The 27,256-nt window shown below is 40.5% G+C and overlaps 4 protein-coding genes across 8 annotated transcripts in view; 2 read left to right on the forward strand and 2 right to left on the reverse strand.

Moving 5' to 3' along the window:
• Nucleotides 1-7,883, reverse strand: part of cfap61 (cilia and flagella associated protein 61) — a 40,317-nt gene extending 32,434 nt beyond the window's left edge. The window contains exons 1-8 of one of the 2 annotated variants that reach the window (XM_025899231.1): nt 7,560-7,883; nt 6,185-6,335; nt 5,946-6,022; nt 5,695-5,762; nt 5,487-5,607; nt 3,694-3,826; nt 2,401-2,574; nt 2,045-2,127 (exon numbers count right to left, since the gene is read on the reverse strand). In XM_025899231.1, the coding sequence (XP_025755016.1) occupies nt 2,045-2,127; nt 2,401-2,574; nt 3,694-3,826; nt 5,487-5,607; nt 5,695-5,762; nt 5,946-6,022; nt 6,185-6,335; nt 7,560-7,702 (950 nt within the window). In that variant the 5' untranslated portion in view covers nt 7,703-7,883. The remainder of the gene's footprint in view (nt 1-2,044; nt 2,128-2,400; nt 2,575-3,693; nt 3,827-5,486; nt 5,608-5,694; nt 5,763-5,945; nt 6,023-6,184; nt 6,336-7,559) is intronic. The other variant, XM_003446661.5, reaches the window with a different exon arrangement.
• Nucleotides 7,884-8,148: 265 nt separating this feature from the next.
• Nucleotides 8,149-16,251, forward strand: crnkl1 (crooked neck pre-mRNA splicing factor 1). Its single transcript, XM_003446662.5, has 14 exons — nt 8,149-8,340; nt 9,562-9,714; nt 10,000-10,091; nt 10,304-10,462; nt 10,832-10,998; nt 11,625-11,803; nt 11,905-12,075; nt 12,362-12,553; nt 12,712-12,771; nt 12,881-12,961; nt 13,400-13,639; nt 14,222-14,323; nt 14,449-14,697; nt 15,730-16,251. Exons 1-14 carry the CDS (start codon nt 8,293-8,295, stop codon nt 16,111-16,113), a joined length of 2,277 nt encoding a protein of 758 aa, XP_003446710.1. The 5' UTR covers nt 8,149-8,292; the 3' UTR covers nt 16,114-16,251.
• On the reverse strand, nt 16,190-19,526 carry naa20 (N-alpha-acetyltransferase 20, NatB catalytic subunit). The gene is made up of 6 exons (XM_003446625.5): nt 19,377-19,526; nt 18,784-18,808; nt 18,521-18,611; nt 17,580-17,715; nt 17,336-17,481; nt 16,190-16,487 (listed from the first exon to the last, which is right to left on the reverse strand). The coding sequence occupies exons 1-6, from the start codon at nt 19,427-19,429 to the stop codon at nt 16,402-16,404; spliced, it is 537 nt and encodes a 178-aa protein (XP_003446673.1). The 5' UTR covers nt 19,430-19,526; the 3' UTR covers nt 16,190-16,401.
• A 6,687-nt stretch (nt 19,527-26,213) lies between these two features.
• The window catches only part of col12a1b (collagen, type XII, alpha 1b), a 148,755-nt gene continuing 147,712 nt past the window's right edge, over nt 26,214-27,256 (forward strand). For 3 of the 4 annotated variants that reach the window (XM_013272239.3, XM_013272237.3, XM_013272238.3), the window contains exons 1-2: nt 26,214-26,411; nt 27,089-27,204. In XM_013272239.3, coding sequence (XP_013127693.1) covers nt 27,126-27,204 — 79 coding nt within the window. In that variant the 5' untranslated portion in view covers nt 26,214-26,411; nt 27,089-27,125. The remainder of the gene's footprint in view (nt 26,412-27,088; nt 27,205-27,256) is intronic. The other variant, XM_013272240.3, reaches the window with a different exon arrangement.

Here is a 27,256-nt window from a genome sequence, read left to right on the forward strand (position 1 = left end):
CAGCTGGGAGGTAAGGCGGCGGTGAGGGGGGCTCAGCGGGAGCCAACTAACAGTCACTGTCCCTGCTTTAACGCGGCATATGACTGATGTAGCTCTGGACGGCTGCCACCAGCGCTGCCGAGTCACAGCCTCCAAAAAGCGAGAAACATATTTTAATTAAAAACATGGAATATTTCTGAATATTTTCCCCATTTTTAAACAGTGATATCTGACAGTCGACATCTGTGAATTTTGCAGAAGTTGCCTCATACCTTTTAATAACTTTAGCTGCCGTATTTACTTTACTTTTCTATGGCCTGCACATTACTTACATATCCAATATTCTTTACTAAACATTTTATTATATCTGGATTATGAATTAAAGTGTTTTATACTACAATTTCAGGTATTTACTTAAATGTACATAAATTTAGATGCTAATGATGAAAGCAAACACAAAAGGAATTGCAGTGACGCAAAATGTCTAAAATCCAAAAATGAACACAAGAAAATCAGAAAGCAGTGTTGGGAAAAATAAAGCAGGCAACACAACAAGCTGACAAAAAGTCAGGTGCGATGCACAGAACACAGCAGGGAGGATAACTTATGTAAATTAAATAAGTCAGTATAATAATTTATTTATAAAGTACAGTTTTCACACACCAAAGTGCTGTACAGGGTATGTACATCTATATGCACATGCACACATGCATACATGTAATTACACTACATATAAAAGGCTAATTAGGTCCACATCATGCGGACGTCTATGACAGGTGCAGGAAATTGACATAGTTAATAAATGTAATATTTTTTTATTTACAAATATCAACATTGTTGTTATCAATATGATACATATGAATATGGATTATGTATAAACAAACACAATTTATTATGTGTTAGCCTATCGATGTAGTCAGTGCATGTGGGTTTTTAAAAATATTTTTTTATTTATTTTACATTTGCCTGTTTTTCTTTAACTGCTTTATTTATTTTAATTAATCAACTTATTTGTTTGTAACCAGGTTAAAATGGTCATTTATTAAAATGAAATCCTAAAATTATTGAAATCCATGTTCAAAGGTGAAATTTACGGAAGAGGATTAGGGCCATTGGGGGGAAAAATTTTTTTGTTTGTTATACTGCAACACACGATACATATGGTGATATGGATTGTCTCTTTGTTTTGCAAGTTACCGCATTTTGTTCGACATCCTAACACTATCGCCATATTTTTCCCTATGTGGTAGTATATAAACCATACAAACATGCATGCTCAGCGCAGTGTGCTGGATAGAAAATGTTGCATTCGCACCATGTGGGAGGAAAAAAGGTCACAGTCAATCATGTGCAGACAGCTTAATATTTCCATGACAACCTATCCTCAATGGTTACGATAAAGCCATTTTAACCTTCTTACATGGAAAAACATGCGATATATCGAGTATACTCGATGTATCGCCCACCCCTAACTTTAAGTATTTATTTTATTCTGTGTTCTTACTGTGAATAAATTCACTGGCAGTGTGTGATCTCTCACTTTTCCTTCCCCATCTATGAAACTCAGGTTTAAATCCATTACACAAATTCACTGCAGATGTCCGCAGTGTCACAGCGGGGTACTTAAACAGGGTGGGAATGTGAATGTTGGGGATCATAGGTATACAATTTCAGCAACTACTTTTTAGAGAACATTGCTCAAATAGAAAGAAACAGTTGGGGACTATGTCAGCTGTGGACTAATCCACATTTGGTGGAACAGTGAGGATCTGTGATGGTAATACAGAAATGGATCGCTTAATCACAAGGTTGTTAAGTGTTTTTAAAGATTAGTTCTGAAGGCTTTGTGCCTTCATTGAAAAGAACCAGCGCAGGGAAATGGGGCACTTTCCTGGAGAGGAAGAAAGGGAATGAGGTGAGGATTCAAACGCAACTCAGCCACACTGATGTGGAGCTCAGAGTAATGATGTAATACATCAGGTTTTAAATACACACAGGACACTTATCTGAAGTATTTGCTGTCGGTTTTAAGGTTTTAACTGTCAGGTTCATTCTGAAAGCTTACCTCAGTTCATAATTCTTGTTAATAACAAAGATCTGAATACAGAAGGTGTTGGATTTTTCTGAAGCTGGCTGAGCTTCCTCCTGCTGAGATGTGAGTGACAACAAACACAAACAGACTTCAGACTGTACAGTACGACTGTGTTCACCTGTTCTCAAATGATCTGAGCAATACAAAAAAAAGGAAGGATTAGATAGACAGACAGAGAAGGGTGCTTCTTTCATTTCATCTTAATTTCCACATCTTTATATTGTTTTGAGCAGTGATCACATTTTGCTGTCCAACATCTTAGGAGTGTTTTGGAGCAATAGGAAAAGTTTAATCATTTCTCAGATATGAGATAGGTTTGGTTTATTTACCTGCTCTGCAGACCGCCTGTGTTCATCTTCATCAGACTGAGCAGGAACTTTATGATGTTTTGTTTTCTGCTCTCTGATCAAACCGTCAAACTCACTCAGCTCGAATCTGCCAAGGAGCAACTTCAGGTTGACCTCAGCACTGGCACAGATGAAGCCAACAGCGACTCCATTAATCTACAGAAGAATCACATGCTGTGTGATCATACTAATGTAGCACTGCTTTCTTATTCTCTCGGTGGTTTATCACTTCCTGTTTTATTCTGGTTTCTTTGTTCCCTCTGTTTTTCCTCCTTTTTTTCCTGCCAACACAAAAAGTCTGCATCTGAGGCTTGATTTACCTCTATCAAATGACCAGAAGAATGCTCAACCTTACATTTAATAAGATAACACAGACTCATAGCTTAACCTTTCTGTCTTGACCCCAAAGACCAGTTGTGAGCCAGGAGAAACCCTGATGTGTGTAAATAATCTCTGGAAGGTGCAGCGCAGAAACAGAAATTTCATCAGGTTTTTAAATTTTTTTACTTGTGTTCCTGAATGCACTCACCAGGCACTCAATAAATGAGACGTGCTTCATACTTAGGTTTAGAAATAATTCTGAGGTTCCTGACTTTACAAATAGCGTCTGAAAAAAACACCTAAAACTTCACGGAATAACTACTTTCAGATTTCCTGTTCTCAGCTTCAACGGGCCTGAAGATAAATTGCCTTTTTTCTGTGCACATCTGCATCAGCTACCGAGTTTGTCTTGCTGGTTTTGGTTGCTGATCAAAAGTAGACAAGCTTTTATCACTAACAGACTATCTAAACAGGATGTAAGCTGGAAATAACTGAACGACACATTCTGCAGCTTCACAAACAGCTTCTGGCGTGCGGTGGACTGAAGAGAAAAAAACCCTCTGGGACAATGTTGGATTGTGCTGAACATAATCAGACAAAAAGCCCAAAATGCTTCAGATGTCTGGACACAATATGTTCAGTGAGAGCATGCTTTGGCCGGGTATCAGCTCATATCTGCCATATGCTGCCACGAACACATGTCGGCCCAACGGGCAGGGAGGGGAGAGGAGGATCTGTCGTCTCCCAGGTCCCGAGGGAACGAACCCCAGCGGGGTTTCTGACAGTCACTCGTCATCACAAAGCTGCTATTACAATATTTTTAGACACACATGAAACACATGAGACACTTAGAACCACACACACAGGAGGGGATGAACTTAGTATTATCTCAAGTTAGATCAAGGATTAACCCAAAATTAAGAGTAGAAAAAAAATCTTTAACTTGGAACAAACCTCACAAACAGCGGTGTGATGCTCCTCGTCCTCGGCCTCAATGAGTGCTGCGAGGAAGAACGGCTGGTGACTGATAGACAGCAGGTTTGTCTGCTCATCTAACAGAGGTATAATGTCATTGTGATCCTCAACCCTGAAAAAGGGAAAAACGGAGACGCCTACACTTGAAAGGACCATCAGTCAATGTACTATTTCTATTATTCTATTTCTGCTGTGCAGTGTGAACGTGCTCACTGATGCCTGACAGTTATCGTCACCCCTGCAGCTGTACAAACACTCTTTATCCACTTTTAGATCATAGAGAGATTTTACATTTAGATTTAGCTTTGAGTTCACGTTATTCATTTGCACCTGTAGGCAGACCTGATTACTCATGCATTCACATATGTACATTTTTCAAAACGACACAGAAAACAGATAAAGATAACACAACACAGGGAAAAAACAACCGTAAAATATCATGTAAGATTGTAAAAGGTACAATTCATCAGGTAGACACAAATAAGAAGGTAATATCTTGTGGAAGTTTGATAAAGCAGTTCATTGCTAACATTTCAGTGCAGCTATGTAGTGTAGTGGTTTACACATTCAACTGACAGGCAAAAGACCTACAGCCCCAGATCCCTTTAGGATGTCTCAGGAAGGGTATCTGGTGCAAAAAGTCTACCAAAAAAACATGTGGAGCTGCCCTCTGTAGCTTCCTACTACTGAGAGAAAGTTCTTCTGCCACCTGGTGGCCAAAAAGAAAAGAAATTCAGCTTTAACTTTACCAGGTGTGCTGTCGAATGATCGCTTTTGCTCAGGGAGGTTCCCAATATATATATATATATATATATATATATATATATATATATATATATATATATATATATATATATATATATATATATGTTCACATATTGCATCAGTGAGTCCACTGGTGTCTGATGTAAATTTCATCGTCAGACAGTGAGTGTGAGCCTCTGGGCAAACATCCAGGTGCCTTTACAATATACAAACTACGCAAGTGCCCTTCAGGCAGACTTCAAGGAAGTGTAACAAGAAGGAATACTCTGCTGTGTTTGCCCGTGTCCATGCCCACAACCTTGTATAAGCCCTGCTTAACCACAGCCATGAAAAATTAAACATGCTTCAGGGCTTCCTTTATTACGTCCTTCAGTAGAGGATAGTTTATGAAAAATGGAGATAATACCATCCCTCAGTTCAAAGTGATGCACCATCAGAACAGTCACAATTCTCATATGCACATTTTTCAAAACTAAATTCATTGTAATTACTGTTGAATTTTCCATCACAGCTTGCTAATATGTCAAAGTGCTCTAAAGGTATATCAGCTTTATCAACTTATAAAGTTGTTTCCTTGTTAGAAGCACTTTATGACAGGTTTAGAAAAATCCTTATCAAAGGCAAGAATTAGGGGATCAGGAAAGCTATTTCATTTCCCCTTGTGACTGGAAAAGGTAACGAGCTGCCTCCACTGTTCTCCTGGAGTTCCTTCTTTCTGGGTTTTGCATTTTCTCTGTTTTCTCTGGCAGTTCTACGTTTAACACCACTAAAAACATCCTTGGTCCTTGCATCTTCTGTGGCATAACTCTTATGCATTATTTAATAGCCTATTGTAATTTCAATCATGAAATAAACTGTTGTGCTCATAGAATCTTAGTTCTTATGAGTTCTTCGTCACATCTTACATCAAAATTGATGTGAATAAATGTTTATTTATAGTACATCCATCTACACTCTTTTATTCACTCTACTGTTTAGTAGCCTGGGGAGGAATCAGTAGAAATCACCTGGCTGCGCGCACATGAGGCCGGGGACAGTGAGCTTTTCTGTGGCAGATCAATGCCAAGCACTGAGGCCCGGGGTCGGTCAGACGCTCCAACGGCTCAAATATTTCATCCAGTGCCGGCTCTGCAAGCACAAAAAACATCTGTCTGAGTCTCTTGGAAATTAATGCTTAAGTGAATTATAGACTTTAACTTGCTAAATCTAAATCACCTAAACCACCAACGTGTGGGCTGAGCAGACAGACGTATTCAAGCTCAGGAATGGCGTTAAAGATGGACCTGCGAAACAAAGCGCATCAAGAAAAATGATAATTTTACACATACTGCATTCACCTTTCAGGACACCTGCATACTGTGCTTGCTTCTAATCAAAGTGCATTGTAGTATCTACCTTGCACTGATATATGAATCTTATCGAATGATACAAGAATTTTTAAAAAAGGGGTCTTTGTTTGTTCATACCTCATTATCTCTTTCACACTTGCTGTGGTGAAATCCGTCCGTGCCACAAAAAGGTGGAGGAAAAGTGTGTTGAGAGGCTGCAGAAAGACAACAGTTTAATCCACTGCAGGTGTGAGCTCACTTCATTTCATTTCATCTAAGCAGAGTATGGGCACTTGGCCACATTCATTCCAGGTGATGTTAATTGCCTCTACTTAACGAAAACCTTATGTTAAAATCAGTAAATGAAAGGTACAGACTGTGCATTGTCCAGCACTGAAGTGTTCCTGCAGGAAAGCTTCCCACTGCGTCTGATCCACCAGATCTCCAATAGGGTGATCAAAGAAGGAAGCGTGGCCTAGGATGTCGCCCTTTTCATTGGTCAGAGTCACAGCCAGGTTAGCTTTCTCTCTGAATGAACATGACAAGAAAGCTCAGTGATGGTCTCTGTAAGTGTTTGAAATTAACTGAGAGCACAGACGTCTACATCAATCACCACATAATTGTGATGAGAGTTGCATCCACCACACGTTTTCAGAGGCAACTTGGTCCTCTTAGATCCTCCAAAGGAAAACTGAAAGAAGCAGTTTGAAGCAGTTGCTATGACCGTCAGGTGGAAGTGGGAGAGCTGAGAGAAGAGCACCAGTTAAGGTGGTTAAAGCATGTGAATCCCTCCTAGTTGAGGTGTTTTGGGGATGTATAAGCCCCCATAACAGAGACCACACTGCCCTTAGAACTAGAGGTGGGGAAAAAATCAGCATACTATCTTATTGCTAAATTTTCTGTGGCAATATTGTTTTGATAGAGGGAACCAAATATTGATATTTTATTAAATAAATTAAAATATTCTTTGAATACTATGAACAACAGGCGTAAGCCCACACACCACCATTCTCTCATAATGTTACATTTCAACTGCGTAATAAAAATAGAAACAAAATCTAACACAAAGTTACCTCCTAATTCACAGCAAGCTAATTCCTCATCACAAAGCATATGATCTACAAAACATAACAAACAAACAAACCATCTACAAAACACACACACACACACACCCTCCAAAGGAAAAAAACAAAACAAAACTAGATGGCTGTCTTATGATTGAATTTTTTTCACAAATGATTGCCTGGAGCTCTTACAATCACTTTTGATCACCAGGCGATTGCACAGGTCGCCTGATGGGAGGCAACCTTCCTGCAAACAGTTGTAGTCTGACTTTGACTGACTGCAATCATTCTCAGAGAGATTTTCGAGAGCTAACTCCCATCCCCTCCAACACTATAATTCTCCTACAGTTCTCAGCATGAAAACTGATGTGAGCAAATAAACAAGAATAGATACTGTGAAAACAATATAACCATTACACTTAAGACAAGAATAAACCACCATACAGTCGGTGGAGAACAAAAGTAATATTATAGCATAGCTATATATTAAAGAGATGATAGAATTCTTGCGTTTTCATGGAAGTTTATAATTATTTTTGACGTTTTAGAGACTACATAATTCAAACAAATTATCTAACAGTGATTAAAACAACTTATCCAGCTTGTAGGTGTGTTTGTGTTCAGAGAGCATCTAGTTTACGGTCTAAACTCTGCCGCTGAGATGTTTAAGAAGAAAAACTTTTCTCACAGCAGATGAATAACATTGACTCTTCCAAACACCGCCTGCGCAGAGGGACTAATGAGGCCGTCGATCTCTTCAGCGTCCGCGGACTCGCTTCTCCTCACGGTCACCGTTACCTCCCGGGCGCTGTCTGAGGTTACAGTCCGCATCGTCACCCGTATTATATGGACAAATAGTACTAATAAAACTACAGCAGACGAAAGACTGCCTTTTTGTAATAAACTGTAATATCAGGCTGGTGGATAGAAGAAGGTGAAATTTAATATAAATTTATTTAACTGAATTCAGCTCACTGTTTTCACCTATGAAGAGCTCAAACCCAGTTGCCATAGTAACGTGACGCCAGAACTCCCGCGGTTTAACCGGAAGTCATGAAGCAACTGTTTAAAGCACTAAAATCAGTCTAGAAACGAGTTTTTAGTCTTCATCAAAACTTCCTCAGACTGGACAAATGGACTCAACTGAAGTCTGTTATAGTGAATATATTCTCTATATCGGACAACGTATATATAAATTATTCAAATGGCATTGGCGAACAAACGGTAGATGGCAGCAACACGTCTGCGTTTTGAAGAAAAAGAAAAAGAAGAAGAAGACGCGGGGCATTGTGGTTACTGTCACGGTGGCTGGCGCTCGGTGAGACGGAAACGTTTCGCTGCCTGTTTGCGCCGTTTGGTAGTTGTCGTGACAGTTTAAGTGAGGTTTTTAACGTTGTTTGTTGGTTAAACCGGCCATCAAAATGGCGTCTACGGCAGCAGGCAAACAGCGGATACCGAAGGTGGCGAAGGTAAGTGAACAGAGCAGTATCAGCGCTCCAGGCTAATGCTAACATAGAACTCGGGCTAACGGAGCAAAATTAAAATCTAATCTCATCTTTTCACTGCCAAAGTTACTCACAAAAACGTGCTACACTGTAGTACATTTAGGGCTATTTTACCTGATGAACAGGTAGCTCTGTGGTCTGAGTTTCACACAAGTTACATTAGCTGTAAACTTTCACCACGCTCTGCTTTGTTTTGGCTTCCATGTGTTTTACGTGTCCTTAATTTAGTCTTGTTTATATTAGGATTTAAAATCTGGTACATTTGAGTTTCTTTGTGTCTTTAAAGTTAGAAGTGTGTTTAAAAATGACTATTATAGTAATAGTATGTGAAGGAGGAGTGGACTGTGATTGTGTTTACAGGCGACAATGTGATCTGTATTGAGAGTAGGGAGCTTCTGGAGGTATATGGAAGCAAGACAGAATACATGTGTGTAAATGAGAGGGAGGCGGGTGTACCAGTGAAGCTGAAAGGAGTAGAGGAATTGATGGTGGATGAGTTTAAGTATCCGAAGTGAACCATCCAAAGCAACGGACAGTGTGCGAGAGTGGTAAAGAAGAGAGTGCAAGCAGGTGGAGACGAATGTCAGGGGTGATTTCTGACATGATAGAGGCAACTGAGAAAGCTTACAAGATGGTAGTGAGACCTGCAGTGATGCATGGTTTGGAGACTGAAACTTACAGGAGGCCGAGCTGAAGGTCAGGGACAGCTCTCACCAGTTGCTTTGGAGACAAAGTTAGAGGCAGAGATGGTTCCAACATGTGCAGAGGAGGGCTAATGGATATACTGGTCAAAGGATGTTGAAGGTGGACCTGGCAAGCAGGAGGAAAAGAGAAAGACCTCAAAAGATTGATGGATGCAGTGAAGAAGGACATACAGAGGGTTGGTATGACAGAGGATGATGCTGGCATAGGGTGAAGTGGGGATAAATTTTGGTGACTCCTAAAGGGGGGAATCAAAAGAAGAATAAGATGATGATCAGTCACCTCAAGGTGCTTTATATTGTAAGGTAACATAAGCGATTAAAAACTCCAACAATCAGGAGAACTTGGTGTCTCTGGGGAGGAAGAACTCTATTTTAACAGGAAGCAGGTTCAGGGAGAGGCTGTCTGCTGTGACCAGTTGAGGGGAAGAGAGGAAAGACTAATTTTGTGCTCACGCTAATTGTATTTTGTGCTGTGTTTTAGGTGAAGAATAAAGCTCCGGCAGAGGTTCAGATTACTGCAGAGCAGCTGCTAAGGGAAGCCAAAGAGAGAGAGCTCGAACTCCTGCCACCACCACCGAAACAGAAGATCACCGATCAGGAGGAGCTCAATGACTACAAACTGAGGAAGAGGAAGGTAAGCACTTCCATCATATTTTCTCTCCTGGTAGTGTTCACATTGCTCTTACTCATACTGCCATTTTTGCAAGAATTTTTTCCCCCACTTTATTTATGTTTAAAAAGCCAGCATAAAATATATTTGAGGTGTGATGCTCTCTGGCTTTACTTCTGCTCTAATAGTTATGTTTAGTTAAACAAATGTGTTTGTAGTTTTAATCTAACAGGAAAATTTGAGATGTTTCCAGCACACAAAAATATGTTTTTATAGTTTTTGGACATGATGAATGTCTTTTTCTTTCAGAGCTTTGAGGACAACATCAGGAAGAACCGGACTGTCATCAGTAACTGGATTAAATACGCACAATGGGAGGAAAGTCTGAAGGAGATCCAGAGGTACTGAAGCAAAAACAGCTGAAAGTCAGAATATTAAATGGCTACAACTTCGCACGGGGTCAATCACAAACAACTTAGTCTTGGTTGTACTGAAATAAGTAGAATCGGTCTTCACATCTTTTAACATTTTAGTAAATGTTTTAGAATTTTTTCTCATGCCCATGTGTCTGCACTGTCCACTTTTACCTCACCAACGGTTACCCTCGTTTCAGAGCTCGTTCCATTTACGAGCGGGCGCTAGATGTCGATCATCGCAACATCACTCTGTGGCTAAAGTACGCCGAGATGGAGATGAAAAGCCGCCAGGTGAACCACGCCCGCAACATCTGGGACAGAGCCATCACCATCCTCCCACGAGTCAACCAGTTCTGGTAGGACTTAAAAATCATTTAATCGCCATATTTATTTCTTGATTGTTTTGTCTGTAAAATATCAGCAGGCTTTGGCAAGTGGCACAAGTCACAATTTTCAGTCCTTTTCTGTAGTTAAAAATTGAATAAATGTATTTGTTGGCTGATACTTTATTGACACTTATCTAACAATAGAGTAGCTGAAATGTAACCTGATGTAAATGATGTGTTTTAAACTTTGAAAAGTGCATCGTGTGTGAGTGTGAGTCTGCTTGTGATTGTACAGTTCTTATGGAGAGTCTTTGCTGTGCATTTGTTGTCTGTTTTTCTTAAATCTTCTGTGTTTCTTCATTAAGTGTGTAATATTTTGAATGCTGTTCCTTTGCACAGGTACAAGTACACCTACATGGAGGAGATGCTGGGAAACATCGCCGGCTGCAGGCAGGTCTTTGAGCGATGGATGGAATGGGAGCCTGAAGAGCAGGCCTGGCACTCTTACATCAACTTTGAGCTGCGCTACAAGGAGGTGGAGAAAGCCCGCACCATTTATGAGCGATATATCCTTTTGTTGCTTTTACTAACATGCAGGGAACTATGTGTTTCCCCACAGTTAAATTCAAACAATATAATAAAACTTTAAAATAAAGAAACAAAAAGCACGATCAGGGTGATGGTCTGAGTCGTCCCACAGAGCTTGAGTTCATTATTGTCAGGGCTGTTTTTGTCTCAAAGCTACAAATTATGTTCTCTGAAGGACAACAAAGGTTGCTGTCAGACTTCCTCTTTATACTTTTATGTAAACTATAACATCACTTTTTATCAACTCACCTTCAAGATCGCTGGGGTTAATTAACTGCTACTTTGAAACAATGTGCTTTGGGGCTTATTCTTCCAGATTATGTAACAAAAATAAGTCTGCAAAAATAAACGCTAAAACACTGATTAACCTTGAGGAATGCCTTTCCCTTGCCTCACCTGGTTCCCCGTCTCTGTGTGGTCGGGGCTTCTCAAGCCACACAGAACCATCTCTTCTGTTGGAGCATTTCTCCTCAGTTTTCTTCATCCTCCACCTCCATCTACCCGTCTTTACTGTTGCTGAACACTTTATTCATTCTAATATTTTATTCTGATTGTTTTATCTCACGACCTTTGGGATGGTGCGTTTGCCTTAACTCCGCTGCACTTGTCATCGTTCACCCTGAGGTGAAAAACTGGATCAAGTACGCTCGCTTCGAAGAGAAGCACGGCTACATCGCCCACGGCAGGAAGGTGTACGAGCGGGCGGTGGAGTTCTTTGGGGAGGAACATGTAGACGAAAACCTCTTCGTGGCCTTCGCCAGGTTTGAGGAGACTCAGAAGGAGGTGAATGCAGCTCAGACGTCTCAAATTTCTTTCTGGCATTCGTTTTGTTGGAGATCATATTGTGTAATGTATTTATTTACTTTTGTTCTCTACCTTTACAGTTCGAGCGAGTTCGGGTGATCTATAAGTACGCTTTGGACAGAATCCCTAAACATCAGGCACAGGAGCTCTTCAAAAACTACACCATGTTTGAGAAGAAGTTTGGAGACCGCAGAGGAATCGAGGATGTCATCGTCAGCAAGCGAAGGTTCCAGTACGAAGAGGAAGTTAAGGTATCAGTTTTAAGGAATTATGTCTGGAAATCTGTAGAAAGTGGAACAAAGGAGGAAGATGGGTTCATTTTCCTTTGTGCAGATACATTTCTGGCATATGTCTACAGATTTAACGCCCTGATTGGTTTGTTTTCTCTGTACTGGTGTAAGAAACAAAATAGGCTTCGTATTTGGGTTTTTTGCTTAATTGTTAACTTGCAGGTTTTATGTCACCTACTCTGCTTTTTGGGAAAGTTATGGGGAAAATGAAATGCTAAAAAAAAATACCATACACTCATAATCCCAGGCGAATCCACACAACTACGATGCCTGGTTCGATTACCTCCGTCTGGTGGAGAGCGACGCCGACGCAGATACAGTGAGAGATGTCTATGAAAGAGCCATCGCCAACATCCCGCCCATCCAGGAGAAGAGACACTGGAGGCGATACATCTACCTGTGGATCAACTACGGTCTGTATGAGGAGCTCGAGGTCAAGGTAGGTCCATCATTCGGCATCTTGTTAACCTCCAACAAAGTAAAGGATACAGATCTGAATCATGTTCTCAAGCAACAGGCATAACCAGGCTGTAAAGAAATGTAAAACCAGAAGTCTGACAGTGATGTGTGTGATTAAACAAAACTCTCTGATGGCAGGATCCCGAGAGAACGAGGCAAGTTTATCAGGCCTGTCTGGAACTCATCCCCCACAAGAAGGTAATTTACACTTTAAAGGCCGCATCTCTTCAGTGAAACCACTCATGCATTACAGTAAAGATGTTCTTGCTATTCTCACCTGATCGTGACTGTGGTTGTTTTGTTTCAGTTCACATTTGCTAAGATTTGGCTGCTCTTCGCTCAGTTTGAGATCCGACAGAAGAACCTGCAGGCAGCCAGAAAGATCATGGTAAGATTCCCCAGATGCACATGCAAAAGCACTGCATGTTGTGCAGTCAGATGTAAACTGAATGCACAGAGTGCTGTATTATGTTACATTTTGGGTGACTTAATAAGTAGTTTTAAAAAACGAGCTTCTGTTCATGCTTTCTTGTATCAGTCTTTTTGCAGAGGATGGGGATAGAGCAAAAAGTGTCTTTTAACGTAATAAAAGCAAAACTTAAAATCAGGCGAAAGAAAACGGAACGAGTCTGTAAAAAGAAAACTCTGGAGCTGCCGACACACAGCTCAGACTTTTCCAGAATAAAGGCCTCTGCTCTTTCTTGCCTTCAGTGCTCCTCGTGCTCTATGCCAAGTTCAGTCAGATGAGTGTAACTCACTGGCTCCACAGGAAGAATGGCACCAGTGTCTGTGTATGCTTTCTTCTTATCAGTATTTCTCTCCTTAGGGCACGGCGATCGGGAAATGCCCGAAGAACAAACTGCTGAAGGGCTACATCGAGCTGGAGCTGCAGCTGCGAGAGTTCGACCGCTGTAGAAAGCTGTACGAGAAATACCTCGAGTTCACCCCCGAAAACTGCACCACCTGGATCAAGTTTGCTGAGCTGGAGACCATTCTGGGAGACATCGAGCGGGCTCGGGCCATCTTCGAACTCGCCATCGGGCAGCCACGGCTGGACATGCCAGAGGTAACCGGAAACCTCTCGCACAAACGCTGCCCTCTGGTGGTGAAAGTTAAATAGCATTTTAATGATGGGAGGAAAAGAAATGCCTTCTTACCTATTTTTGGTATACTTTTAAATCGGGGGTCATGTGAAGGAAGAGGAGAAGAAGCCTGGTGAGTGAGATATAGTCTGTGCGTCACAGTGACGCACTCAAGTGTGGTGTTCAGGTTTTGAACTTATTCGACTGTTTTTAAAGCTTCTTATTGTGATTTTTGTGAACACCACATTTCATCATAAGTTTTTACTGTCACAGTAATTCATCTCCTACAGTGTAGTACATTCATAGCACAGGAAACCAGACTAAACCGTTGATAAGCAGCTTCACGTAATCCTGGATTAGTGTTCATGAAGCAAAGTGAGACCAAGGTCAAGCTAGGTTTCTGTTTAAAAATCTTAACATTTTGTAAAAGGATCCTTTATTTTAATTTCTTTTAAAAACCTTCCTGTAGCTTCATTTTCACTAAAATATGTTTGACTTCTTATGTCACGCTTCACATTGTTGCCCTGCTGATGAATTCAGTGCACTCAAGTCTGTTATGCCCTCAGGTTCTGTGGAAGTCCTACATCGACTTTGAGATTGAGCAGGAAGAGTTTGAAAACACCAGAAACCTTTACAAAAGGCTACTGCAGCGCACTCAGCACGTCAAGGTGAGAGCTGCACTCCACAAACCTGATCCTAGATCTAACGAACTGTCTATAGTAAAAATATTTCACGTCTTTCATGTGACCTGCCAGCCATCGAGCTCTGTGCTTACCATCTTCTTCTCCTGCAGGTTTGGATCAGCTACGCCAAGTTCGAGCTGTCGGTGGACGGCCCCGACCGACTGCAGAAGTGCCGGCAGATCTATGAGGAGGCCAACAGAAGCATGAGGAACTGCGAGGAGAAGGAGGAGCGGCTGATGCTGCTCGAGTCCTGGAGAGACTTCGAGAAGGAGTTCGGCACCGACAGCACCGGGGAGCGGGTGAGGAAGCTGCTGCCGGAGAAGGTGAAGAAGAGGAGGAAGCTGACGGCCGAGGATGGGGTAAGAGATGGACAATGTCACAGCTGGATGGTGACAGCCACCAGAAATGTTTTCTCAATTACTGAATTTTTTATACACAAAAATAACTAAATGATTAATCAAAAACCTGATTTACAATAATTGGATAATTCTTATTTGTCCTGAAATAATCAGTTATTCATCATCTGATAATCAGTTTAGTCACACGGAGGAAATATGCTGAACATTTTCTGCTTATTAATGAAAACATTACACTGAAATAGTGATGAGTTCTTTTCTCCATCCACTAATTAACCGTAGGTTTAGAAACTGCTCATTTTAAATTTCATAAAAATAGATTTTAGTTCAGCAGTTTGTTTGTTTTTCTATTGTAGTAAGTTCAGCCATTTTTATTTAAATTTAACATCAGTTAATCTAAAAAAAATCGAAGCAGTGTTTTGTTTTGTTTTTTTATCCAATGAGCCAGAAAAATGTGGACAATGTTCCTGGGCACGGTGATGGACACTGAGACTGTGTGGGACTGATAAGTCCAGTTATATTGATCAATAGTCAGATATGAATTAACTTGATGACATGAAAACGTCATGAAAAAATTTGCATTAATTGAAATGTTTTTTTTTTAATGGAGAACTTATCCTTTTAATTGAGTGGATATTCTTCAACATTTATTTTGACTTTTTTTTTTTAAATTGAATTAAACTTTAATGAAGTCAAACATAAATGACTAAAAACGTGAAGGTCCTGAAATCACATCCACCTAATTTTACCTAATTAAATTGGTTTAATAGCACATCTTGAATAGACAATAGCCTTTGAACAAATGCCAAAATATATTTTTTTAATCTTAGAATTTCTGATACTCAAAACCTGCACTTTATCATTCTTGATGTTATTTTAAGTCATTTATAATTATGTGATGTCTGTCTGGCTCCAGTTTTTGGTTTTCTTTGTAAACTGTCATCGTTAGAACTTTTCCACTGAGTTGGGATGATACCGACTCGCAGACAGTTTGGTTCAGTGATTTAAATAATCTCGTCTCTTCCATTCCGTCAGTCGGACGCTGGCTGGGAGGAGTACTACGATTACATCTTTCCAGAGGACGCCGCCAATCAGCCCAACCTCAAGCTGCTCGCCATGGCCAAGATGTGGAAGAAGCAGCAGGTCATCAAGGAAGACGACGAGACTCTTCCAGAAAACAGTCCGCCGGCAGCCGAAGAGACGACGAAACAGTCTGTGGAAGCAGCAGCTTCTCCCGAGAATCGGCCGACGACTGCGTCCAGCAGAGAAACTGTGGCTGAGACGGAACAGGAGAGCACGTACGACGACCGAGATGACGACAGCAGCAGCAGCAGCGAGAGTGAGGAGGAGGAGGAGGAGAAGAAGAAGAAAGGTGGAGAGAGGAAGGAGAGCAGGAGCAGCGAGGAAGATAAAGAATAAATTCCCCGCTCAGGGACTCGAGGGGAGGGGACAGTCTGGATTTTTCTAGTATTTTTTTTTAAAACACAAAAGCTGGAGGCTCAGGACGAGTCTTTATTGTATGTTTTCTTTGTGCGATTACACAAACATCAGCTCAAAGTCACGTGTGTTGTGTGTTCTTTTTCTAAATGTTCATTTAATATTTACAGTAGATGAAACTCTTTGTAGGACCAGTGGCTCTCTGAGGAATGACAGTTTATCAATGTACGTCATCAGAGTATCACAGAGTCAGAGAGCCACAGTCTGCTGTTATTCGATGTCCTCGGGTCTGACGGGGTGCGGCAGTGGGATGATCGACTTCTTCTCCGTGTCTCTGGACAGAGCTTTCCTCATGTCTGCAGGAGAAAGGCAGCAGGTTTTGTCCTTTAGTTACACACTTCGTAAATTAATAAAAAACATGTAAATTTATTTTAAGTTAATAGCAGAAGGCACAGAGCTGGCGGTGAGCTGAACAGGGCTGTATTAGAGTCTCTCACTGTTGTTTCAGCTATTTCAAGACTAACATCAGCAGTTAAATTAAAAGTTCAAGTATTCTGTCAGTGCACCAACATTTATGATCCACATCTGTGACACCGGTCACAGACTGACAGCAATCGGAAAACGATAAAACATCTGATGACGGAACACGGTACAGCACACCGGGGCTAAAGATGAACCTGAACGAGTGTCAAATGGTCTAATTTCTCAAGAGAGGCTGAACTTGAGACAGACCCCCATGTGGAACATCTGTCACATAAAAGATATTCAAGTCCTTACCAATTTGAAAACACAAATTTGGGTGGCTATGGCTCGGGAGGTAGAGCAGGTCATCTACTATCTCCAAGGTTAGTAGATAACCTGTAGTTGGTTGGTGATTTGAGGCACTTTTGGGGGTCAAATGCACTCTAATACAGATCAGATACATGCTGCTTCATGCAGATCATAAAAATCAGTCGTCTGCATCCTGCTGCAGAGGTGATCAGAATAATTCATGATGATGCTAAAAGCTTCAGTATATCTGTGCACCAATGCAAGTCTCCTGGATCGTTTTAATATTGTTCATTGCTATGGTAATGTCTCTGTGCAAATCACATCAGCTGTGAGTTTAACGGCTGGGGGAGGCAATAAAGGAAGCTCCTTTCTGATTGGCTGCAGATGCAGTTAGAAACCTTCCTGAGATAAAATGACTCTGCTGTGATCTTACCATAAGCATCTTCATCTGGCTCTCCATTGCTGGCAGAGTAATACTCTATGACTGTCCTGTACACGCTGTAGCCCAGACGTTTGTACATGTTCACTGCCACCTGGTTGGACACTCGTACGAACAGATCCACGAAGAATCCGCCTTTCCTACAACAGGGTCAAAGTCAAAAACGTCAAAAAATAAAGAGATTTTTAAAATGTGAGGGATAGGCTCGCACAGTTTTCCTCCCAGTCCTGATACGAACCTCTCTGAGATCTCCTCCAGCATTTCCATGAGTTTGGCAGCCAGGCCAAGCCGTCTAAACTCCGGGGCCACGGACAGAGCGGTGACATGGCCGTGCCACTCCTCGCGAGCCACAGATCCCTCCGCCTTCCCCATAACTGCAAGAAAGTTGCACACAAGCTCAGAGTCGGGCGAGAGTCATGGGATTTATTTTAAACCGTCCAGGATCTGTTCTAAATCTGCACCCTCTGTTCAAACAGGCCTGCGTATAGCTGCAGGTCTGCTTGAGCGTGCCACCTTCAGTGTCTAAATCATGTCAGAATCAAATGGTACCACATGCTGTACACCAAATAAATGAATCAATGCATAAACATCTTTAGTCCTCCATAACACACTTCCTTTGGAGGAGGCATCTGTAGCCTGTCTCCAAACCTTTGAAAAGGTAAGGAGGCGGTCTTTGGACGTTTAAAGCTCAATAAATGTGTGAGAAGGTTTCACAGCATCACAGAGCAGTCAGGTTAGGGCTCATCTTTCCATGGATCAGCCCTCTGTTATTCTAGGCTTTTTGAAGGCCTCCCTGTAAGATGACCTGCTGCTCTGACCTTTCTTTTTTTGTGTGGTACATGGAAAAGCTGCGCATGAATCAGGGTGGATATGGAACAAAACAGGATCAGAATCATGCCCCGCCCTTGTGGTGTCATCTCTGCACAGAAGTTTTGTTCTCATTTTAGTTTGAGGGGGAATGGACACATTTTGGACGCATCAGGGATAAAAAAGAAATGAATAAGGCAGAACCTATGTAGACCGACACCCCCATCCTTCTCCGCAAACTACACCCAGATGAGGTAAATACAAATATATGCATTTTCCTGTATGACTTATCATTATGTCATTTTAGAGGCTAGCATAGTTTCTCGAGGGTTAAAAGATGACCTTAGCCCCTGTGGAGGCAGGAGGACTTACTGTAGCCCATCAGTTCTCCTCCAGGAGCCTCAGCAACAATAAAGTACTCCGGCCAGTGAGCGAGGTACTGCAGGTAAAACGGGATCCCATACTGGAGGTCAAAGGTTAAAGAAAAATATCCAGAATAAGAGGAAACACACTTAAAATACGCTTTATATAATGTCAGGTATTCGTTATTATTACTGCATCGGTGTAATTAAATGTGGATGCCATCCACGGGTGGGCCCTGAAGCTTAAATAAGCAGAGCACAGTTAAAGGATACAGTCTCTGTGAGAGGATCCAGGTTTCTGATGGACAAAACACACAAAAACATCAGTGAGCCGTTAAAATTCAATCCAATTATCCATTTCCTACCAAGCCCTTTCGTTTTTCTAACATGGAGACAAACGAACAAAACTCAATACAAATAACGGCAAAAAATTTAGTTTTTAACATCACATAAGGGCATCTAAGTTACGTAAATAGCCTAAATGTTTCCTTTGTGTGAAAATTCGTCATGTCTTTGCTCGACTTACACCCACAGACTTTGTTTAATTCCACATATATATGTATACAGCTTCTTCTTAATCCTGCGTGGTCTCGGTGTGCCGAGTATGTAGCAGCTTTGCTAACAAACCTATAATTTTCAGTTATTAAACGTAGAAGGTTGTTTAACAACATGCTGAAAGTGTTGAGGTCTGCCAGTATGACCCGAGTCGCTAAATGATGTGATTTTTGCATGAAGTTTGGTCAGGAATGGCGCAGCCGCACACCGAACACACACAAGCTGCATCCATCCCCATCAGTCACCATCAGTCACACCGGAAACAGCGTTAAATTACAGCTTATGTGCTAAAAGAACGAAACCCTACTCACATATTGTTGAATTTAAACAAATCATCGCATGTGAACGGCCGCAGAGCTGTCATCTTTGCTCACTGTAGCGTGACCTTTCACCTCACAGAGACAACGAGACATCGGCTACTTTTAGGAGGTGATAAAAAAGGAGCAGCGTCCCCAAAGGGATAAGGCAGGTACTACACTATTGACGAAAACTATAGATTTTTAAGGGTTTGCAATTTTACCGTCGCAGAATCAGCTGATAATTTCAGAATATTTAAGGTTTGCCTTCATGCTATAAAAACTGTATTTGAAAAGTATTTTTACCCATGGCAGCTTATACGATGGGCCTGGTGTCAGAATGTATGTAAAAAAAAAAAAATCCTTTCATATGCTTTAACTTGTTTTGTTCAGCCAGCTATCCCACATGGTGATATGACCCTCAAACGTTTGTCCAAAATGCCCTTTTTAGACAAACGTTTTCTGCAGTGAATTGGCGAGCAGGTCAAACATCCAGAGTACCAGTTCCTCTGCACCACAGATGTTAAACGGGTGCAGTTCAGCTGTTAAACTATGACACTGATGATTAATGATACTCATATAAAAACAAATTGCAAAATTAAGTCTTTGCTTTGTGACTCTTGGGTTGCGTGTAGCATTTATTTGCAGTTTTTAACGGAGCATAAAGTTATTTTCAGTTGTTTTTAATTGTCCTTATGCATTTCAGCCCACTCCTATGTACTTTGAGGGCATGTAACTCAGAAAATCTTCATAATATGAATGTAAACTTTTGCATTAAATAAACTTCAGTAAAGTTATTATTCTTATTTATTCTGGGGGTGGTCACGTGGGAGCTTTTCTCATATTTGACTGATTTGAAAACTTCGAACAAAAGCAACAAAAAAATTATTTTCTTTCTTCTGCCAGGAGAGGGCGCCATATCCAAAGAAATCAACAGAGACTTGAGGACAGACAGACAGTGAACTCTCTGTAATCTATGTGCAAGGATTAATGAGACATTTAATCTTCTTAATAATGAGATATTGTTTGGAGCGCTTGTGTATCTGTGCAAAAATAAGAGGAAGGAGAATCCAGCAGGGAGCACTCTGAGAAACCTTCTGAGAATACATGTTTCTCTTGGCACAGACCTCCCGTTCATCTGCAGTTTCTGTTGGGTGGGTTCTTCTCTGTTGTCTGTTTTAATTCACCCAAGCGTGTCAAGGGACTCAGCCCCGGGCCAGTTCTGCTATCAGCCCACACCCACCACAGATCATTTAACACTTTAAAGTACCCAGATGAGCTGCAGCTCCCATCTGAATGAAAACCAACAGAAAAGAATCTGCTGTGTAAGATAACATGCTGCTTCTGTGATTAAACAGTGCTGAAAACCACAGAGAGAGAAAGAGAGAGAGTCACTGCTACCTGTCTGCATAAAATAACACGGATGCTGGAGAAATATTTAAGTAATAAGCAGCGGAGATAATGTGTCTGTGCTGCAGTGCTCCTGAGCTGATGAGAGCTTCTCAGCCTCCAGGAGGTGCTAAATAGTGCATTCTTCATTTCGTTGAACATGATGTAACAGCTGATTTTGTTGTAAAAATGGTGGTATGACAGACTTTAAGGTTATAACACAATACAATTTATTTCAAAACAACGTTGCTGCACTCCATTCCTGTACTTAAAGTACTTTTTGTTTAAAAGTAAAGTAACCAAATGTAATAAAATCTACCTTCGGCTGCTCCTGTGTCAAAAGAGGCCACCACAGTGGAACCGAACAAAAGCTAGACACCGAATGTGTAAAAATAACCACTTAACCTTTGAGTCAAAAAAATACCAAATGAAGGTAAACTAGGGCTGGACTGTACTTTTGTGTAATACCAATTTGCTCCACAAGATGGAGCAAGCAGGCGGTTGACACCCACTGGTCAAACATTGACCCCTCCTGGTGAAGGTTTTACTTCAGTTCTTATAAAAAGGTCCTTTAAATAACGTAGCAGCATTTTTGTTTTGTTACATATGCTAAATACAACACATGCCTGTCAATGTGACATGTAAATGTAACAGATTTTCTCACTACTATATATTGCCTTTTTGTCATATTGTTTATTGGTTTGAGACAAAAGTTTTTTGTAACATGTTAATCCTATTTTTCATCAGGTAGGGTTGTTACAAGCTCACATGTATACATTTGAGGGCTCTACAACTACCTTTAGATTAGTTGCGAGTTAAGATTTACTTTATCTTAAAGTTACAGTCAGTCTTTTTCGGGGTTTTTTTTTTTTTTGGTTATTTAACAGGAAAAAGCTTGTATACTCATAAATATTCAATTATTAGTGTGTATTTACATTTTTTGAAAAACTGATGTGCAGTTGTAGAATTAATCTATTAAAAATACATGCAGGCACTGGTTTGTGGAAGTCGCCACGTTGCCGCGGCTTCCACGTGGAGAAAATGAATACCATCATTCCGTCTAATTACGTTTTGGGTAGTTGCCTAGAGATGGACCACATATGTAGTACACCTTACAAGTTACTTTAAATATCAAGACCATAAATAGCTCCTTCCAACTATATATCCCCTGAACTGAAGCCAAGTCTCTACCACAAACATAAAATAAATAAATAGATAAATAAATAAATAATAACAATGATGTTATTTATATAGCACTCTTCAAAACACAGAGTTACAAAGTGCTTCACAGTTCAAATAAAAGCCACACACTGAAGATAAATGTACATGTTAAAACATACAAAAACATAAATACACACATAATCAGCCATACCGACAAACATTTATTCCAACATACACACATACATGCACACATGGTTTCAAATTATGTCAACAAATGAAGGGAGCAGATTAATGAAACGCTATAAAAAAGAGTTTTCAGCATTCGCTTAAAACAAATAACAGAGTCGGCCGACCTGATTGACTGAGGAAGGCTGTTCCACAGTTTGAGCGGTACAACCTCAAAAGCACAGATCACCTCTGGTATTAAAATCACAGCGAGGGACATAAGGTCCCGGTTAGACGATTGAGAGGTCGGCTGCATGGATAAGATGTTAGAAGCTCAGCTAAACAAGCAGCTAAATATGTTAATACCAGAATTTTATAGTAGATCCTGAATTACACTGAAAGCCAGTGAAGGGATGCAAGGATAGGTGTAATATGATACTGCCAGCTAGCTTTTGTTAGCAGCCTTGCTGCTGCCTATTGAAGATGAGTTTTGGAGGACTGAGAGACACTTGTGAAAAGTAAATTGCAATAATCAAAGTGTTTACTAAAAGTTTAGGATGAGTGACTGACACTAAAAGTTTGAATTTCACAATATTTCTCAAATGAAGGAAACAAGACTGGGTAACCTTTGAGATATGATTTTCAAAATGCAGGTGCTGATCAAAAGTGATACCAAGGTTTTTAGCAGATGATTGTATATTTTTGGTGAGGGGGCCGTTGTACTGACTACCTGCCTTAGAGAAACTGTCTGGGCTGAGAACTGGAACCTCAGGTCTACAGGAACTGAGATGGAGGAAATTAGAATAGATCCAATTAATAATGGCAAAAAACCCAAAACAAAACAGGAGGCAGGAGACATTGTTGGGCTCGACAGAAAAATATAACTGTGTGTCATCTGCATAGTAGTGGTAGGAGATTCCAATAAAACCATTAATTTGTTGGCTCACGGGTAACATATATATGAAACAGAACTGGTCCATGGATTGAGCCCTGGGGCACTCCACATACGAGCATTACAGATGACAATATACATCGATTAATATGAATTCTTAAATATCTGTTTGATAAGTATGAAGAAAACCATTTGAGAGCAGTGCCAGTGATGCCAACCCAGTTTTGTAGCCTGCTAATAAGAGTAGCATGATCAAAAGTACCAAAGGCTGCAGATAAGCCGAGCAGGACTAAACGGGAATGTTCACCCTCATCCGAGCGCATAAGGTTGTCGTTAGTAATTTTCAATAATGTCTGTAACCGGATTGGAATTTATCAAAGATGTTGTTTCCTTCAACAATCTGAAGGAACTGACAAGCATCAGCTTTCTCAAGGATTTTAGAAATAAACGATAGTTTGGAAATTTGCCTTTAATTATTTAAAACAGTGGGATCTAAGGAGGGTTTTTTTAGTAGAGGAAAGATGCCGGCTGTTTTAAAGTAATCTGGAACTGACAGATGAAAGGGACTGATTGACAATAGAGAGAAGCTGGAGGAGATGACAGGGAGAAACTCTTTAATGAATTTAGGAGTGATAATGTCCGTTTGGCAGGGTAAAGTGTGGATGTGTGAGACTATATCCAAAAGAGCTATTGAAGAAATGGTTTGAACTCAGACAACAGAAATGGGTGAGCGACTTGGGTGGTTAACGGGGTACAGACTCGAGCTGTGATCTGATACTGTTGATCTTGCCAGTGAATTTTTTCGCAGTCATTAGAAGATATTGGAGTGATAGCAGATTGAGGAGGATGAAGAAGTTTGTTGATGGTATCAAATAAAAACTTTAGATTATGTCTGTTATCGTTAATCAAACTAGAAAAATATATTACTACTACTACTACTACTAATAATAATAATACATTTTATTTATAGGCGCCTTTAAGACCCTCAAGGTCACCTTACAATAATACAATAACAGTAGCAATAGCAAAATAACATTTAGACATAAGGTAAAATATGCTGTCCTCACGTATTTTGTGAGTTGGTGGGTGTAAATAATAACTCTTTCATATGGAAATAGTGAACATGGAGATTAGTCTTTTTCCATCAACATTCAGCTCATGCTCATTTATTGCCAACATAATCAAAAGTACTTATTGTCAGGAGAATAGACATTCAACCCTGCCATCTGCAGACAGCTATGGGCCGGCTAAGCAACAACAACAACAACAACAGCTGGTTGTAAGCTAACATTTTGCCAGCTAATATTTTTTATTAAATCACACTTTTCCTCTCATATACAGTTTCACTGCATTCTTACATTATATAAGAGTTAATTCAGTGTGTCAGAGCCCAACAATTTTAGAGCCACTTTAAAGAAAGTTTTGTGTATAGGAGCTAACAGAGGCTAACAGAGGCTAAAACTGCAGCTGTTACCACCAGAAAAGTTCAGGACATCCCCACTCTCCTCCAATGACACCTTATTGCTATCACTGGACAGAACTGAGCTTTTCTTAATCATCTACTCCTATTCAAAGTTTAAAAGACCACTCCAGAGTAAATTGATGTGGAAACCCAGCATAATGACAGCTGAGGTAAACAGTGTGCTGATAGCCTACACTCACTATAGATGAACAGTGGCCAGACTAGTTTGACCCACAGCAACCACTGTAGTTAGGATTCTGTTGTTGTTGAAATGGGAGGAGTAAGAAAACAGAACTCAGTTGATTGCAATTTTTTGTCCATTGGTGAGGTTTTACACACTTTACCTTTGAAATCGTGAAAACTGGGATATTTTTGGAGGAGATATAACAAAAAATAATTTCATTGATACCCTTAAAAGTTGGAAAATATCAAAGTTCACAAAATCATTACTCAGGTTGCTGCGTTGAAAGTTTTGACAGACAGAAGTATTCTGTTGGGTTTAAAAAAAAAAAACTAATTAAAGAAGCACCATAAAAAAGGATAATGACAGCCAAGCAATTTCAGAGTTACTTTAACAAATTTTGGGAGTAAAAATGTTAGAAATAAGGGTGGAAATTTTGATGTGCTTTGACAAATTGTCAGTTACAGTATTTTGTGGTATCTACTGTACCAAATTATAGGTTCAATTGGAAATATTGGTGGCACCATCCCTCAGTGCCCTAATATTTTAGGACTCATAGAGTGCCGTATAAGACTAAAATCAATGATGGTCTAAGTGGAGTGTATGAACATGTAATAATGTGGGGGCAGTTAATAATTTTTCTGCACACCAGGACAGTGGATCAATATATAAAATGAAGTGCATTATTATTATTATTATTATTATTATTATTATTATTATTGTTATTATTATTATTATTATTATTATTATTATCATCATCATCATTATCCAAAAACGTACAGACCTCACCGTAGGATCACTGAACAATGTCAACTGCTGCCAGTATCATACAGTGGAGCTCATATGTTATACATTCCTGTACCAGCAGTTATTGTTGTAAAGTACAGCGAGTACACTATAAAATAGCACTTATAAGCTTTGACAGATTTTGGAGTGCCTCTAAAATCGAATTCTTGGATCTGGGGGAATGTGTTTTGATAATGTAACAATTTCTTTTGGATACCTTAAAAACAGATGAATGCTGGAAGCCCCAGATCAACTTTGGAGCTATTATAGTAAAATCTACATCCAATCCTTTTAAAAAATATAATAAATATCTGGACCTCCTTGAAGACACTGCATGTATATTCTTTATATTATGAGTAACTTTTCAGATCACAGAGTGGAACTGAGTTGAAGCAGCTGTTCCAGCTTAGTGAGCTCCTGCCGGGACCCCAGAAACTTCAGTTCCGGCCCTGGACTCCAGATTAAAAAGGAAAAGACTGACGCGAGGTTTCGTTTACTAGACTGTGTAATATTTTCCCGTTGATTCACAAAATTTAAACAGGGTAAAAACCTTTGACAGTTTCCCCCCACTAATCCCCGCGACCCCGCTCTGCTGCTGTCTCCTTGCGGCCGAGACGCACAGAAGCCCTCCATCACCGGAAAGGAATGCAGAAAACTATGTAAAAGTTTCCGAGTGTGTGAGTCCCTCCGTGCTGTGTGTGTGTGTCTCCCTGCATTTTCAGAGGTTACACATCACTTTTGGCACGGCTGGATGTCGTAAGAGCTCGCGGCGGGGCAGGCAGAGCTGGGAGCAGCCCCCCTGTTAAGTAGCAGATTGTGTGGAGACTCTTCCCACTTGGAAGGAGGCTCGCCGACGCGCCTGGGAAGCAGAAATCCGCGGAGCGCTCTGACTTCAACTCCGTACCACCTCACTCTCCCTTGTGTCGGGCTGGGGGTCTACAGCGAAGCCTTTATCCTTTTATTTTTCTTTTTTCTTTTAAAGCAAAACTAAAATTCAGCCAATCACCTCTATAGGTCAGTCCTGCATGGTTTTTACATTTTTGGTACCATCTGTGGGGGATTATTTTTTGTCACGACTTATTACAGACTCATTTCAGGTTTAAAAGTTGAGCTATCTGAATTCAATAATATTCCATTCATTTCTATATTTGTTTGGACTATTTTGTGAATGCGTGGATTATTTCTCGACATTGCGTGCGTAATTGCGCACGGCGCCACGGCTTAACTCGCCAATAAGATAAAGTGGAAAGACTTTGTGCCCGTTAGAGTGGGTAATTTTCATCAGGAGGAGATATTAAATACTTGATTGGAGTCTGCAGAGTTAATGCAACATAATTCGAGCTCCTTTAGACAGTGGAAAAACGGAATTTGACGGGGAAAGATGGGCTAATGATTTGCTTTTGTGGGACTCGTAAAAGTTTTAAAAGTTTCAATATGTAGATTTTGGCGAGTTTTAGACATTTATACATATGAAGTCTGTCAAGTCTTTTGTCGCTGCTTGTGGAACTTTTTCAATCGTCAGGATGATTTTCAGACTCATTCCTCTCTCCAAAGCTGCGTTTTCTAATAATTTTTCAGCCTGCTGTAGATTTGAATGAAGATTAATGAGCTCCGAGGTTTTCGTTCAGATAGGATTAACAGTTTTATGAAGCCCTGAGGGAGTTTAACCGCCTCCTTGGTTCCTCTCGCAGTTTCATTCATGCGCTGCTGAGACGAGCGGAGCTGAAGATGAAGAGTAGGCTCTCTCTGGCAGCGGTTGCTGCCGTCCTGGCACTGCTGCTGTCCTCCTCTCAGGCCCAGGAGCAAGGTAAAGCCGCTCCTCCTCCTCCACTTCTTTTAATTCAACACATCTGACTTCT

This window comes from Oreochromis niloticus, linkage group LG15 (genome assembly GCF_001858045.2).
Source record: "Oreochromis niloticus isolate F11D_XX linkage group LG15, O_niloticus_UMD_NMBU, whole genome shotgun sequence".
Lineage (NCBI taxonomy): Eukaryota > Metazoa > Chordata > Actinopteri > Cichliformes > Cichlidae > Oreochromis > Oreochromis niloticus.